Genomic DNA, 13,840 nt, shown 5'->3' on the forward strand with positions numbered 1-13,840 from the left:
ACGTGGGGCATCCTCATGGAACGTGCTAAGAACTCAGGAGAGCTCAGTGGAGCCCAGGGTGATGGGCTGAGTTGGGCAGGGAGCGGCTGCAACCCACTCCAGGATGGAGGGCATGGGAGCTCTGCCTCTGGATCCTCACCCAGTGCATCCCTTCCTTTTTGTTGTTCATCAGTTTTATCCTTTGTCATAAAAACTAGCCATAAATGAAAATGAGTTACTGAAGTCATTGTAGGGAATAGTGAAACCTGCAAGGTCGTTGGAATACCTGTTTGTAGCCAGCCCAGCATTAACCTGAGTGGTCCCCAAGACACGTAACTGGTGTCTGAAGTTGACGTCTTGTGTAGGGCTTTCTTGGCACCTGGCCAGCTAGCTGCCGAAGCCCTACTCCCAGGAAGGCAGATGTGATGAAGTGTGCCTTCTGCTGCACTGAACAAAGTCCCATTTTGTATCAGACACTGAATGGACTTTGGAAACAGAGGGACACAATGAGTATCCGTCCTTGGTGGTTAGCAGCAGAGAACATGTTGAAAGATGCACCAGGCATCTCTTCCTGAAGGCAACACAGGTCTGTGCTCACCTTCTGTGAACCCCAGGACTGCCCACCTGCCTAATATCTTAACACAGTGCACAAGCCACAGGTCTCTGTTGTCACCACCGGCAGCTCTGTGGAAGTCCCCGCAGGGACTGAAGCCTGCCTCCAGAAAGCTGGGTCCCAGGGCTCCCATCTCGGTGATTGCCTTCACTGCAGCACCTGGCTCTGCTTATACAAATTTGGTGAGCACACATCTAGTCAGACTTTGGGCTTCTTGAGCACAGACAGTTGTTAAAGGAAGTTGCAAGTGAAGGTTTTAGATCATGGCCAAAAGATATCATCCCGGCATTAGCCAAGCCATTCTAGAATAATGTGACTGACTGAAAGGGAAATCAAAGTAAATATGGTCCAGCTATTCTCAGCACCAAACTGGAAAGGTCAGTGTTTGCTGAAGATGTGTAAGGGCCAGTTGGATTTCCACATTAATTTACACTCTTTCCCACTCAATCTTCTGGAAAAACAATTACAAATATCCAGAACCCTCATTCTAATTTACCTTCAGTGGGCTGGATGGAGGCTCTGTCTCTTCTCAGAGCAGACACGTTCAAAGGGCTCCGCTGTATAACTTGGATGGGGTCGACTTGCCCTTTTCTGACCTGCAACATTTTCAGGGCATGTGTCCCGGCCCACCCGTATTTTGACAAGATGAGCAACCTAGGTATCATTGAATCCCCTGCCTTACGCTGCACGTAAACATGTGCGGGCCTGGTCCAAACTCTGCTTTTGGCAGGGGGAAAGCCATCTGACTGGAGCAAAGTGACACGACCCGATTTCCAAGGCAGGTGTGGACTCCTGCCTTCTTTTCCATTTGTGTCATGATGTGAGTTAGAAGTGGCAAGGGACCTCCCCACCACCTGGCCCCGTCACTGAGCTAGTGAGACAGGATACAGGGTAACAGCTGAGGTTGGGTCAGCAAGCTGTAGTGTGACCAGGTAGGGTGTTCAAGCTGTCCCTGGCATAGTTAACTCCTTCTCCTCGGGACAGGGGTCCAATCAGGTGACCAGAACCGCCTACCTGAGGACTAAATGTGTCACAAGGCAATGTCTGATGAGGGCCATTTTCAGCATCCTTACACCTCAAGCCCTCCTTGTCAGGCCAACCACCTCTTTAAGCTGTGCTGCATTTTTTAAAAAAGATTTTATTTAGTCATGTTCTGAGTGAGGGAAATGGAGGGAGAGAAAAGTCGATGTGAGAAAACATCTACTGGTTGCCTCTCAAGTGCCCCCAACTGGGGCCTTGGCCAGCAACCCAGGCCTGTGCTGACTGGGAATCTAACTGGTGACCTTTTGCTCTGCAGGGTGACACTCAACCTGCTGAACCACAACAGCCAGGGCTACATGTCACTTTTTAAACTACAACAGAATGTGTGAAATGACTATCAGTTCAGTGGGTAAATCTTTATTTTGTACCTAGAAGACTGTGGCAACAATGCCAAGGGCTCCAAGGAACAGGGAGGGCAGATGCTTTTCAGATGTGGGTCTGTCCTTCGATGGCAGGTGGAGACGCAGCTTACCTGCCTGCTGCCTCCCAGGGAGGGAGCAAGTAGTCAGAGCGGACACCTGGAGGAGCCTTCCGGCATGAAGGTGACCCCACTGGCTTCTTCTGAACTGGACTACCTGGGGTTTGAGCTACACCACCCATGAGGGTTTCTGGATCCTAAGTGATGTGAGCTTCTAACTAGGTAGGCTCCAGGGTGTGCTGGGTCAGTGAGTGCAGGGGTTCCCTCTCCTGCAGTTCCATCCCCGTTGTTTCTTATTTAGGATCTGGTTTTACGGGCGAGACACAGCAGTAAGTAGAGCATTAGACAAATGTCCGAAGTAGATGGACAATAAAGTTCTGGCTGACAAGCTCTTGGGCAAGAGTGCAGGAGAGTGGGGCAAACATATGGCCTGGCTTCTATCGGAATTTCCCCCTCCCATGGCCTTCAAAAGTCATTTTTCCCTTCCTTGGTAATCAATAAAAGAGGCCAACTATTTAGAAATGACGAGCCCCAATGTTTATTTCTTGTCCAAGGTCTGACCTAACAGTTTTATTGCATTTACTGCTTCTCAGTGTGTAGGTATGTCTACACAGGCACAGTCATCAGAATTAGAAAACCCTGTGGCTCTTCCACTGGGCTTGTGGCAATGGCATCTCAGTGTGAAAATGACATGGGTGACAAGGAGTCTGGCTGCCCGCTAATGGACTTGACATACAAAGAACACAAAATGTGCACCTGGTGGCTGTGATTCAACCACCATTGCACAGCCCCTGTGCTTTCTCGACACTGCGCCCAGCCAACACTGCCAGTCCTCCAGGGATAGCCAGACCATGGTTTTCGTGGCTGGAGGTCTCACTGCAACAGTCCTCCCAACCCAGAACTCCAGGCCACAGGTTTTCACGGCTCTGCTGCTTCCAGTGGGGTGGGGAACCAGCCACCTCAAATGTCTACTGATCCATCTGTTCATCCGGGATGAGCGGTGCCACAAGACAGTCTGGCGTTGTGGGTTGGGTCATCTCCCCACCACCCTAAATTCATATTTACGTCCTGACCACAGTGCATCAGAATGCAGCCTTTCTCAGAAATACGATCACCACAGATGTTGCTAGTTAAGACAGGAATACACCGGCGTAGGCAGGGGAGCCCTGGTCCAATGTGATGGGTGTCCTTATAAAAAGGGGAAAGAAATTTGGAGACAGATATGTACACAGGGACAACACATGAAGATGAAGGCAGAGATGGGATGATGCTTTATAAGGAATATCGACCACCAGCAATCCCCAGAAGCTGGGGCAGAGGCGTAGAACAAACCCTCCCTTGCAAGGAACCAACATGCCACCCCCTTGACCTTGGACTTTCAGCATCCAGAAATGAAACAATACATTTCTGTTGTTCTAAGCCACCTGTTTTTTGTACTTTCTTAAGGCAGCTCTAGCAAAAGAATACGAACAGCAGCCAAGTTAATGTGTATGCAGAGCTTGACCTCACCGGAGGCTGCTCGGCACAGCCAGCCCCTCACTCAGACAACGGAACTCCTCACTGGGCCTGACCTCCCCATTCCAGGACACGATGGCCCAGGCAGGGGAACTTAAGTGCCTCTCACACGATGACAACTGTTTTCACCCCACACCATTTACCAGGACCTTCAGGGTACACAGAAATGACACTGGGCGGGGGGAGGGGCGGTGCACAACATAGTTTAAAATGGGGTATTGCCCTCAGTGACCTCACAATCCCTAATAAGCAGCCACCATCACAAATAAACATAGGACACAGTTCCACTGCAAGGAGCTTACAGCGCCCTGGGTGCGGGGGATGGGGGTTCCAACCCTGAAATGCCACACAACAGCATGCGCTCCTGGGGCCTGCAGGCAACATGGCCTGCCAGGTGAGCCCAGCCCTGCTCCCCAGAGCCTCTCTCTAACCATTACCTGCCCACGACTTCTTGTTCTCAGATGGGAAGTGGTTACCCTGGAACCTCAGGATGGGGGTGGGTGTTCAAACAGGGTTGCATGGCAATGAAGTGAGTGTGGCATGGGATAGACTCCAAGGGGTGACCGCAGTTGGAGCGGCCCAGTCCCTCCGCCCACTTGGGAAGCACTGAGCGATCTCTCTAGGACCCAGAGAGACCGGGCTAGTCCAACCTGGTTATGCCTCCCTCCCTGCTTTTTGGCACAGCAGAGACAGAAGAAAAGCTCAGTTGGCCACTATCTCATTTCTACCTGAGAGCAAAGGGCGGGAGGATGAAGTGTGTCCTGGGGCAGGTCCATCCTGGTTCTGGGAGGGTCTGGCCTCTGTCAGTAGGAGTTGAGCGCCTGCTTGGAGCGGCGCTTCATGTGTAGTCGCTGGTGGCGCAGGAGGTCGGAGTTGTGCAGGAAGGTTTTGACACAGTACCTACACCGGAAGGGCCGCGCCCGGTCCTTGCCATGCACGCTGCTGCGATGCCTGGCCAGGTGTTCAGGCCGCTGGAACAGCTTACCACAGTCAAAGCACTGGGCGCTCAGCCGGGCCCTGCCCTCGGCCAGTGGTATGTCCGGCCCTGCTGCCCCCTGCTCACTTCCCATCACTGGCCGGGGCCCGGAGGGCGCCAGGTGGACACGCCTGTGGCAGAGCAGGTGGGAGTTGAGGCGGAAGCTCTTGCCGCATGCGCCGCACCGGAAAGGTTTCTGGGCCTCATGGGCCTCCAGGTGCCCGTCTAGGTCCTCGCTGTCACTGAACAGTTCCCCGCAAACTGAGCACTCGTGCAGTTTCTCCTGCTCCCTGCGGCTGCGCAGGTGCCGGATGAAATTGACCCTCCAGCGAAAGACCTTACCACAGTTGGGGCACACGTAGGACTTCCCTGAGGTGTGCACCTCGCCCCCGAGTGGGGCACCATTCTGCTGCGGGGTGGGCGCGCCAAGCTGCTTCCTCGTGGGGCTCCGTGGCTCATCTGTGCAGTAGGGGCCTAGCTGGGAGTCCTCGTCCCCAGAGCTGGACAGAACGATCTCAATGGTCACCTCCTCATCCAGGCTATCCTTGGGAGGCGCTGAGTCACCTCCAGCTACAGGAAAGCAATGAGGAGGTCACTTAAGAGGTGATGCAGGCCAAGACATTGGAGGCTGTGGGATGAGGGTGGATGTATTTTGCATGTGAAAAGGACACAAATTTGGGGGACCAGAGGATGGAATATTAAGAGCAAAATTACACCCCCTAAAGATTCTTTTTTTTAAATAAGATTTTTAAAAAGATTTTATTTATTTATCTTTAGAGAGGAAGGGAAGGAGAGAGGGAGAGAAATATCAATGTATGGTTGCCTCTCGTGCGTCCCCTGCCGGGAACTGGGAACTGGGAACTGGCCTGCAACCCAGGCATGTGCCCTTGACTGGGAATTGAACCGCGATCCTGTGGTTCCCAGGCCCGCGCTCAATCCACTGAGCTATATCAGCTAGGGCTAAGGATTCTTATTATGCTAAAGTCATAACCCCATATACCCAAATAGGATATCTGGAGTTTAGCTCTTTCAGAGGTAATTAAGTTAAAATGAGATCCTTAGGGTGGGCCCTAATCCAACCGGCATCATTACTAGAAGAGATTAGGACACAGACATGCAGAGAGACAACTGTGTGGAAGCACGGGGCCAAGACAGCTGGCCATCTACAGGCCAAGAAGAGAGTCTACAGGGGAGGGACCTCACCCCTACTTCTGACACCAAGATCTCAGAGCTCCAGCCTCCAGAATTTTGAGGAAGTAAGTTCTTGTCATTTGAGCCTCCCAGCCTGGGGCACTGTGCCATGGGAACCCTAGGAAACTAACAGTGCACATGGGACGGCCCTCCCTCCAGTTGGTGAACGTGGCCAAAGACAAATGTAGGGTTTCTAAAAAAGGAGCATAAGCAACTGCTAGTGCTCCTGCAGGCCATCCACACACAGTCAGTAATTCCTACCAGATGAGGTGGGATTCAGAAGTGTTCCCAAAACACCAGCGAAAGAGTAAAGCCAGGGAGCTTCAGCTCAGCAGTGATGAGTTCAAAAGGGGCTGTGCGGGGCAGCGGGGGAATCCCCTGAATTGGCTGTAAGGATAATAGGAAAATGGTGAAGAGTTGTGGTCTGACTGTGTGCTTGCATATGTATTCAATCATGTAATCTTCGACAATAACCCAACAAGGCAGCTCTGATTCCTATATTTGTTTTACAGGAAAAAACTTAAAGGAGAGAGAGAGAGAGAAGTTGCCCTGGCTGTGAGGGGAACTAAGCTCAATCAGGATTGGGGACACCAAAGCCTGGGGCAGTGCTACGTGAGCTGGGCAAGACTTGTACCAGGCTGGTGCAAACTCCTCAAGGACAGCACTCTGTGGGTTGGGAATAGATAATGGGTGCTCCCCTTGAGCTTGAGGGGCAGAGGGCAGAGGAGAGAAGTGGGGAGGACAGGAAGCCAAGGGGAAAAAAAAACAAGACAAAGACATTATAAAAAATTGTTTTGACATGTTAGGATCGGGAGGATTTCTTACAAGACATAAAACCAAAAAGGACACACAATCTGGGTTCGATTCCCAGTCAGGGCACATGCCTTGGTTGCAGGCCAGTTTCCGGCAGGGGCCAGTTCCCTGCAGGGGATGCATGAGAAGCAATCATACATTGATGTTTCCTTCCTCTCTCCTTCCCTTCCCCTCTAAAGATAAATAAATAAAATATTAAAAAAAAAACAAACAAACCAAAAAGGAGATGAATAAGTGTATTACATTTAAAACTGTGAAAAACTGCCCTGGCTAGTGTGGCTCAGTGCACTGAGCACTGGACTGCTAAGGAAAGGGTCACTGGTTCGATTCCCAGTTAGGGCAGATGCTTGGGTTGCAGGCCAGTTCCCAGCAGGGGATGTACGGGAGGCTACCACACAGTGATGTTTCTTTCCCTCTCTTTGTCCCTCCCTTCCCCTCTCTCTAAAAACAAATAAAATTTGGGGCAAAAAATGTGAAAAACAAATGTGCTGAGATAGCCCATGAATTAAAAAAAAAAGAAAAATGGGAGGAACTATGTGCAAATAAGAGGCAATGGACTCAGAACCACAATTTTGATTGCATAGTAAAAGTAAAATAAACTATTGCTTAGCAGAATGGACTCAAGGCCAGGCCCCAGGTCTGATGCCACATTTGGTTCCCTCAGCTCTGCAGTCTGACAGTCACGGCAAAATGGAGACATCGGAGGACCTGCTATAGGTTGAGTACCTGTGTCCCCCTAAAAATATGTAGGTTGAAGCTCTCTCCCTCTGAGGTGGTATTAGGAAGTAGAGCCTTCGGGTGATTAGGGTTACATACATCTCGAAGCTGAAGAGCATGAGTGAGCGAGAACACAAGTGAACAGTGAGCCCTCCCCCCCACAGAACACACTGGGACAAGGCTCAGGGAGCACAGGGCAAGAAGGCAGCCATCAGGTGGAGAGCCCACCTCGCTCTGGACTCTGCCAGGGCCTCGGTCTCGGGCTCACCCACTCCACACTGTAGGAGAGAAATGCGCTATTTCAGCTGCCTTTTCGATGGCTTTTGCTCCATGAGCCGGTCTGAGTGAGACAGCACCTACCTACTTCAGAAGGTACCATACAGAAACAGTGCATAAAACTTCATGATGACCTTACTCTGTGGGGGGAGGTCAAAAACAGAGCTTACCCAGGGTAAAGGGGTAAAAGGCAAAAATAGAAACTAAACAATAATAACTACCTGATCCACAGAGATCATCAGGTACCTGACCATCAAGTACCTGATGCCCAGAGTTGGTACTCAGGGCAGCATTCTAATGCTGGTCAGTGTGGCACTGACAGACCCGGGGGCGGGGGGGAGGAGGGGCCACCCTTGGCCTGTAGCAGGCACCTCAGAAAACCAGTGGTGAGGGAGGTCCAAGTATGTGGGGAAGGTTGGGGAAGGGCCACCTTCCTTCTGGATCTGTTGAAACCCTAAAACCCATTTTGTCTACATCTGACGGGGTGAAGAGAAATGGCACTAAGCCCTGTATAGTGAGTGCTAAGTGCAATTACAAGAACAGACAAATCTTGCTCCAAAAGGCATATTGGATAAAACACGTTGTGTGTGATTCAGTCCCCACAGTTGTGGACAGTCTCCATGACACACCAGAGATTAATATAATATTTTACACCAACTAGATTTTTTTTTTTCAGGGGAAAGCGCAAATGCAGTCCCCCACTACCACAAATTATGCAGTCAAGTTTCCCACATTTGGAGAAATCACAGGGGTCAGCACGTCTGGAGCGCAATGGATAAGCTTCGTCTTGGGAAAGCCACCTTCATGATGGTGGTATCTCCCCTGCTAGGCAAGTATCAACTGGAATTTTTTTTTAAGATAATAAGGGAAGGGAAGGGAAGGGGGGGCAGGGGAAAGAAAGGAAAGGAAAGGAAAGGGAAAAGGAAAAGGAAAGAAAGAGAACTAGAGACCCAGGTTTGATGTTTGGAAGAACCCCTGAACCCCAAGGACATTAAAGATGGCTGTCTATATTTTAGTCTTTGCCTCTGGAAGTGGTGACTTTTACTAACATGACCTGAAGTGCAAATGTGTGTGGGCCACCTGTGAGGGCAGGTGAGGCACATGCTCTCCAGAGTCCCTTCGCTTTGGCATTCACAACCCTGCTCTTAGGTGCAAGATTTGGCCCAGGATTCTGGCCCTGTGCTTGGGGAAGAAACACGTTCCTACATGGGCAGCAGCACCATGGCACACCTGCTTCAGCCTATAGGGGAAGGACACGAGAGGAGGGCCTGAGGTGGGAGCTCAGCTGGGAGAGACCTTAGCAAAAGGGAATCAGCACCTTCAGCTGACAATTGGTGGGTTGGCAGGGACCTCAGAGTTCAATCCCTGACCCTACCCACAACAGCAAACATGCACGCACATGTCACATGTGCACACTCCCATGGCGTGCGCACACACAAATGCATGCATCACACACATGTAATTTGCCACACAGCAGACATGCACACACATGCACCACATGCCATCCCCACACACACGTGTGTATAGATGCACCTGCGCGCGCACACACACACACACACACACACACAGGGTGCACCCCATGCCTTCCTAGGCTCTCCTTACCTGGGCAGGTGCTCTCTACAAGCGCTATCTGCTGGCAGGGCTGGAGTTCTGGCACCTGAAGCTCCTCCCGTCTTCCTCTTTCTTCCACTAGGATTGGCTGGAGACTTGGAAAATCTTTCCAAAGAAAATGGAAAAGTGAATTTGTTGTGATGCCAGACCATGACCCAAGGGTAGCCCCTTAGTCAGTGTTTGTCGATAAAGTGAATTTGTAGACAAACAGCCGACACCATAGACACAGGCTCTGAAGCTACATGGCATTGGTGTGGGTCCTGGTTCCACCCTGTCTACATGACTATGAATGAGTGCCTGCCACCCCTATGGTCATTTCCACTTCTGTGGTGGGATTTCTCAGGCCCCAGTGCTCTTTGCAGAGACAAAGGCTGCAGAGCCTGCTGGGGCAGACAAGACAGGGAGCAGGCCTCTCAAGAGGAGGCCATTCTTTCTTTGAGGAGTCAGGGTAGAGGCAAGATGTGTTCTACCAAGACAGGGTGGATATACAGAGGGATGCAGAGAGATGGCAAGGAGTGGCCCACCTCGCACCTACCACTCCACTCTGTCCACCCAGTGGCAGAATCACAACTCACCCAAGTGGGAGACCTGGGTAGCATCCTTCCCCTGCAGGTCCTGCAGCTCTGGAACACGTGGCTCGTTCTCCTCTCCCTGGGAAAGGTCCAGTTGGGCTGCTGGGTCATCTGTGCACAGAAAAGGAGAGGACACATCTTCCTCAGGGATCTAGAGAGACCCAGGACAGGCCACAGCAGTGAGAGGGCCGTGCAGGGCTGCAGAAAGGCTGGAGCAGGCAGGGAGGGTGGATGCTGTGGGCTTGGGGCGGCTCTTCCAGGCCCATGCATTAATTATGGGAGCCACACGTGAAGAGGTGCAGGATCAGAGAGAAGAACAGCGATACAGAGGAACCTGTTATGTTTGGTTTCGTATGCAAAACAGCCAGCAAGCCTAATTTACACGTGATGGTAGCAGGTAAAGCCTCCTCTGCTAAGTGTGCTTGGGGTCACTGAGTGCAAGTAACCTCCCATCAGCATTGGGGGGTGGTGAGCAAGATCGGATGCAGGTCCCCCATGTCCCTGGTCTCAAGAGAGGACCAAAGGACGTCTTACTCTGAGGCAGTGAGACCCCACAGTCCTCTCCGATGATGAACTCCCCATAGAAGCCAGTCTGAGCAGGATCTAGAAGGGACCAGTCCTCTTCCGAGAAGCAGAAGATCATGTCCTCGAAAGGTGAAACCCGCTTCTGAAATCACAGGAGAACACGGATGCCTCAGTCTAGGGATAAGCTGGGGCTGAGGGCACGCACACCCCTGTGATATGTGTGTGATAGGGAGTGTGCAGAGCGCTGCTCCCCGGGTCTTGCCCGGGATCCACCTTTTTCCTACCAGGTATGGCCAAATCTGAACCGAGAGGACTCACCAGTGGCCAGAGGTGTGCAGAAAAAGGCTCTGCTGCTCAGTGCTGGCAGCACACATGCACGTAGTCCCAGGCCTGTGAGAGGACTGTGGCCATCATGCTACTTGAGCGCCCGGCCAGTGAGGCGACGCTCCATTTTTAGAGTTTGTCTGTACAAGCTCCTTCACGACGGCATTGATGATCACAGATAACAGAGGCTGAAGACGAGCTCTCTCTGCCCATCATCAGAGCGGTGACTAAACCCGGGACATCCTACCAGGCCCAGCATTCCTGTGGGCAGGAACGTGGGCCCCTCTGCACTGAGGAAGCCCTCCGAGGTATGGAAAAACTCCAGCTACCTCTGAATATAGCTTGAAATGTCATCATAGCACTGTTTCATGTTTTTAAATGCTGAACTTCTGTTTAAGATTTCTACTAAATGCCCATCATTTTCCTGCCATGGTAGCTTGGGACCAGCTTACTTCGCTGTAGCCACCAACAGTTCAATGAACTCTCATCTCTCTCCCCACATGTGCAAGTGTGCTTCTGGGGCAGAAGACTTACTGCCCACTGGGGAAACGTGCCCACGGACAGGAAATGCTGCCTCCACCAGCACTGGGGCCATCCAAGGTTGGAGAATCGGGCCCCATAGTCGTGGGGGGAGCCCATATAGGGATGAAAATCCCTATATGGGCTCATTAGCCAATGAGCTTTGGTCTTCTTTGAGACCCTTGTTCATAGTCTTTGCTCGTTTTTCTATTTTCCAATGAGTTGCTTTTCCTATTTTTTAACCAGCTTGTTTTAAATTGTAGATATACCTCATTAATCAGCAATATTAGCAAGATAGACAAACTGCAAGAAAGTGTTCACCAAATTAGAATGATGACATTTTGATTTAAAAGCTTCAAAATCGGAAATGTGGTTTTGGAACAAAAATAGACCAACACAAAAGAAAAGTAAAAGTCCAGAAACCAAATTTGGTACACACAAAAGTTTAATCTACAAGAAAAAATACAGCCCTAATAACCATTGGAGAGAGAAATGACTTTTGTCTGATATAGTTGGTTGAATGTATCTGATATAGTTGGTTGACTATTCAGAAATAAAACTAGATTCTGATTCTTGTTCACAACTATTACAAAAATAAAAGCCCTAATACAGCAAAAGGAAAAAATGGCTATCAGAAATTAAAAATAGAGAGGGACCATAAGAAGAGCAACGGGCAGATATTCACACAAAAATTACAAACGCCTACAGTAATGAAACAGCACCAGGGGGACTGAAAGGCCAGCGACACAGAGAACAGACCTACACACTCACGAGGCAGAGAGGGAGGGCTAAGATACACAGAGCCCTTAGGACACGTGGAAGAACCTTTCATGTCAATGAAAAAAGAAGGAGAGCAAGAGAGCAATTATTAAAATACATGAAAGCTCACATTCATTAGTATATAAAATATGAATATAATATAAAACACTATTATCTTTTTAAAGATTTTATTTATTTATTTTTAGAGAGAGAGGAAGGGAGGAAGAAAGAGAGGGAGAGAAACACATCAATGTGCAAGAGAATCATCAACTGGTTGCCTCTTGCAAGCACCCAGCTGGGGATGGATCAAACCTGAAACCCAGGCATGTGCCCTGACTGGGAATCAACCTGGTGACCCCGAGCCACCCCTGGTCAGGGCTAAAATCAATGATTGCTCTGATAAAGATTTTTTTTTAAGGTGATGAAATTTCAACAATCATCTTGTCACTATACATAAATACGTACTAGAAACACTTTAAATGCCTTGGCCTAGAAGCTAAAATGCCCACAACCCAATGAGAAAATCCTTTGGAATCTTCAGGAAAGCTACTTGTTACTAATAAGCAAAATTAACGAAGTTTCTAGATAGAAAGTCAATGTAACAAAAACCACTTGTATTTCATTGTTTCTATATAAACTAGGTAACAAATTTTTTTAAAAGACCATTTACAATAGCATCAAAAACCGTGGAATTCTTAGGGAAAGTGTTTATAAAACATGTTCTTCAAATGAACACTGAGAACAAAGAAGTGAAGGACTTAACAAGATGTCAATATGGCCCACCACGCACTATTGATTCAGTGCAATCCCAAGCAAAAACTTCAGGAAGATTCTAAAATGTATATGGGCAAGCAAAGCACTTAGAAGCAGCCCAAAGAATTTTGAAAGCTGGAGAACTCACAGTAGTAACCAGCCTCAAAACATACTATCATTACAGTGATATTGGAATAAAGAATAAAAGCAAAGCTTAATTGAGGTTGGGCTCAAATTCTCAGACATGTGTGGACAACTGATTTTTGACAAGGGTGCCAAGGAATTCAAAAGGCAAAAGGAAAATCTTTTCAGTGAATGGCGACAAACTAGCGAATATCAACATGGGGGCAAGGGGAGAGAAAGGAACCCTACGCCTTGTATCATACGCAAAAAGTAACTTCTACAACTATAAAACTTCCCAAAAAATTATTTGTGAACTTGAGGTAGACAAAGATTTGTTAGGACACAAAAAGCATAAGTGATAAAAAAAAAATCAATACACTGGACCTCATCAAAGTTAAAAATGTTTAATCTTTAAAAAACATAATGAAAACAATGAAAAGGCAAGCCACAGAATGGAAGGAAATATTCCCAAGATGCACATCCAACACTGGACTTCTACCCACAAACACAGATATTTTTAAAAGCTCTTAAAACGCAGTAAGACAAGCGACCCAGTAAATAGGCAAAGTATGTGGACACTTCCCAAACGACACATAAATGACCCACAGCAGATGAAAAGATGCTCAACTTCATTAGTCAACAGGGAATGATAAATTAAGCCACAATTACATATCTCCCCTCAATAGCCAGAATGTGCTTTTGTAAAAAAAAAAAAAAAAAGACAACATCCAAGCAGGGTGAAGATGTGACATGCCTGTGGCAGAATGAGTGGTGAGCACTATGCACATCAGCCACAGCCACATGCTGACCCCACGACAACCTCCACCCGAGGCCCCTACCTCTGAAATGAAAACATTCGTCCACAGAAAGACTTACATGTCAATATTCACAGGCACTTCATTCACAGCCAGCAAAAATTACAGTGAACCCAACACTTATCACCAGCTGGTGGGTAACCCACCTGTGACACAGTTGTACAGTGGAGTACTATTCAGCAATGAAAAGGATGAAACCTCTGAAACACACAGAGAGAAGGACGCTTAAATCGCTGGGCTGAGTAAGAGGAGCCTGACCTGAGATGTGGCAGCCCACATGACTCCATTTACATGAAACTC

General features: G+C 48.9%; 1 protein-coding gene and 1 non-coding gene across 4 annotated transcripts in view; both read right to left on the bottom strand.

The window, feature by feature from the left end:
* Positions 1 to 2,069: 2,069 nt before the first annotated feature.
* Positions 2,070 to 13,840, bottom strand: part of ZNF496 (zinc finger protein 496) — a 34,471-nt gene continuing 22,700 nt past the window's right edge. For all 3 annotated transcript variants that reach the window (XM_037038648.1, XM_037038646.1, XM_037038647.1), the window contains 4 exons: positions 10,257 to 10,389; positions 9,726 to 9,833; positions 9,142 to 9,255; positions 2,070 to 5,112 (listed from right to left, as the gene is read on the bottom strand). In XM_037038648.1, coding sequence (XP_036894543.1) covers positions 4,370 to 5,112; positions 9,142 to 9,255; positions 9,726 to 9,833; positions 10,257 to 10,389 — 1,098 coding nt within the window. In that variant the 3' untranslated portion in view covers positions 2,070 to 4,369. The remainder of the gene's footprint in view (positions 5,113 to 9,141; positions 9,256 to 9,725; positions 9,834 to 10,256; positions 10,390 to 13,840) is intronic.
* LOC118981880 (U1 spliceosomal RNA) lies at positions 8,213 to 8,376 on the bottom strand. The gene has a single exon (XR_005065428.1). It is a non-coding gene; the product is annotated as a U1 spliceosomal RNA (small nuclear RNA).

This window comes from Sturnira hondurensis, unplaced genomic scaffold, assembly GCF_014824575.4.
Source record: "Sturnira hondurensis isolate 20B ecotype Veracruz unplaced genomic scaffold, ASM1482457v3 Scaffold0024805, whole genome shotgun sequence".
NCBI classification, from domain to species: Eukaryota; Metazoa; Chordata; class Mammalia; order Chiroptera; family Phyllostomidae; genus Sturnira; species Sturnira hondurensis.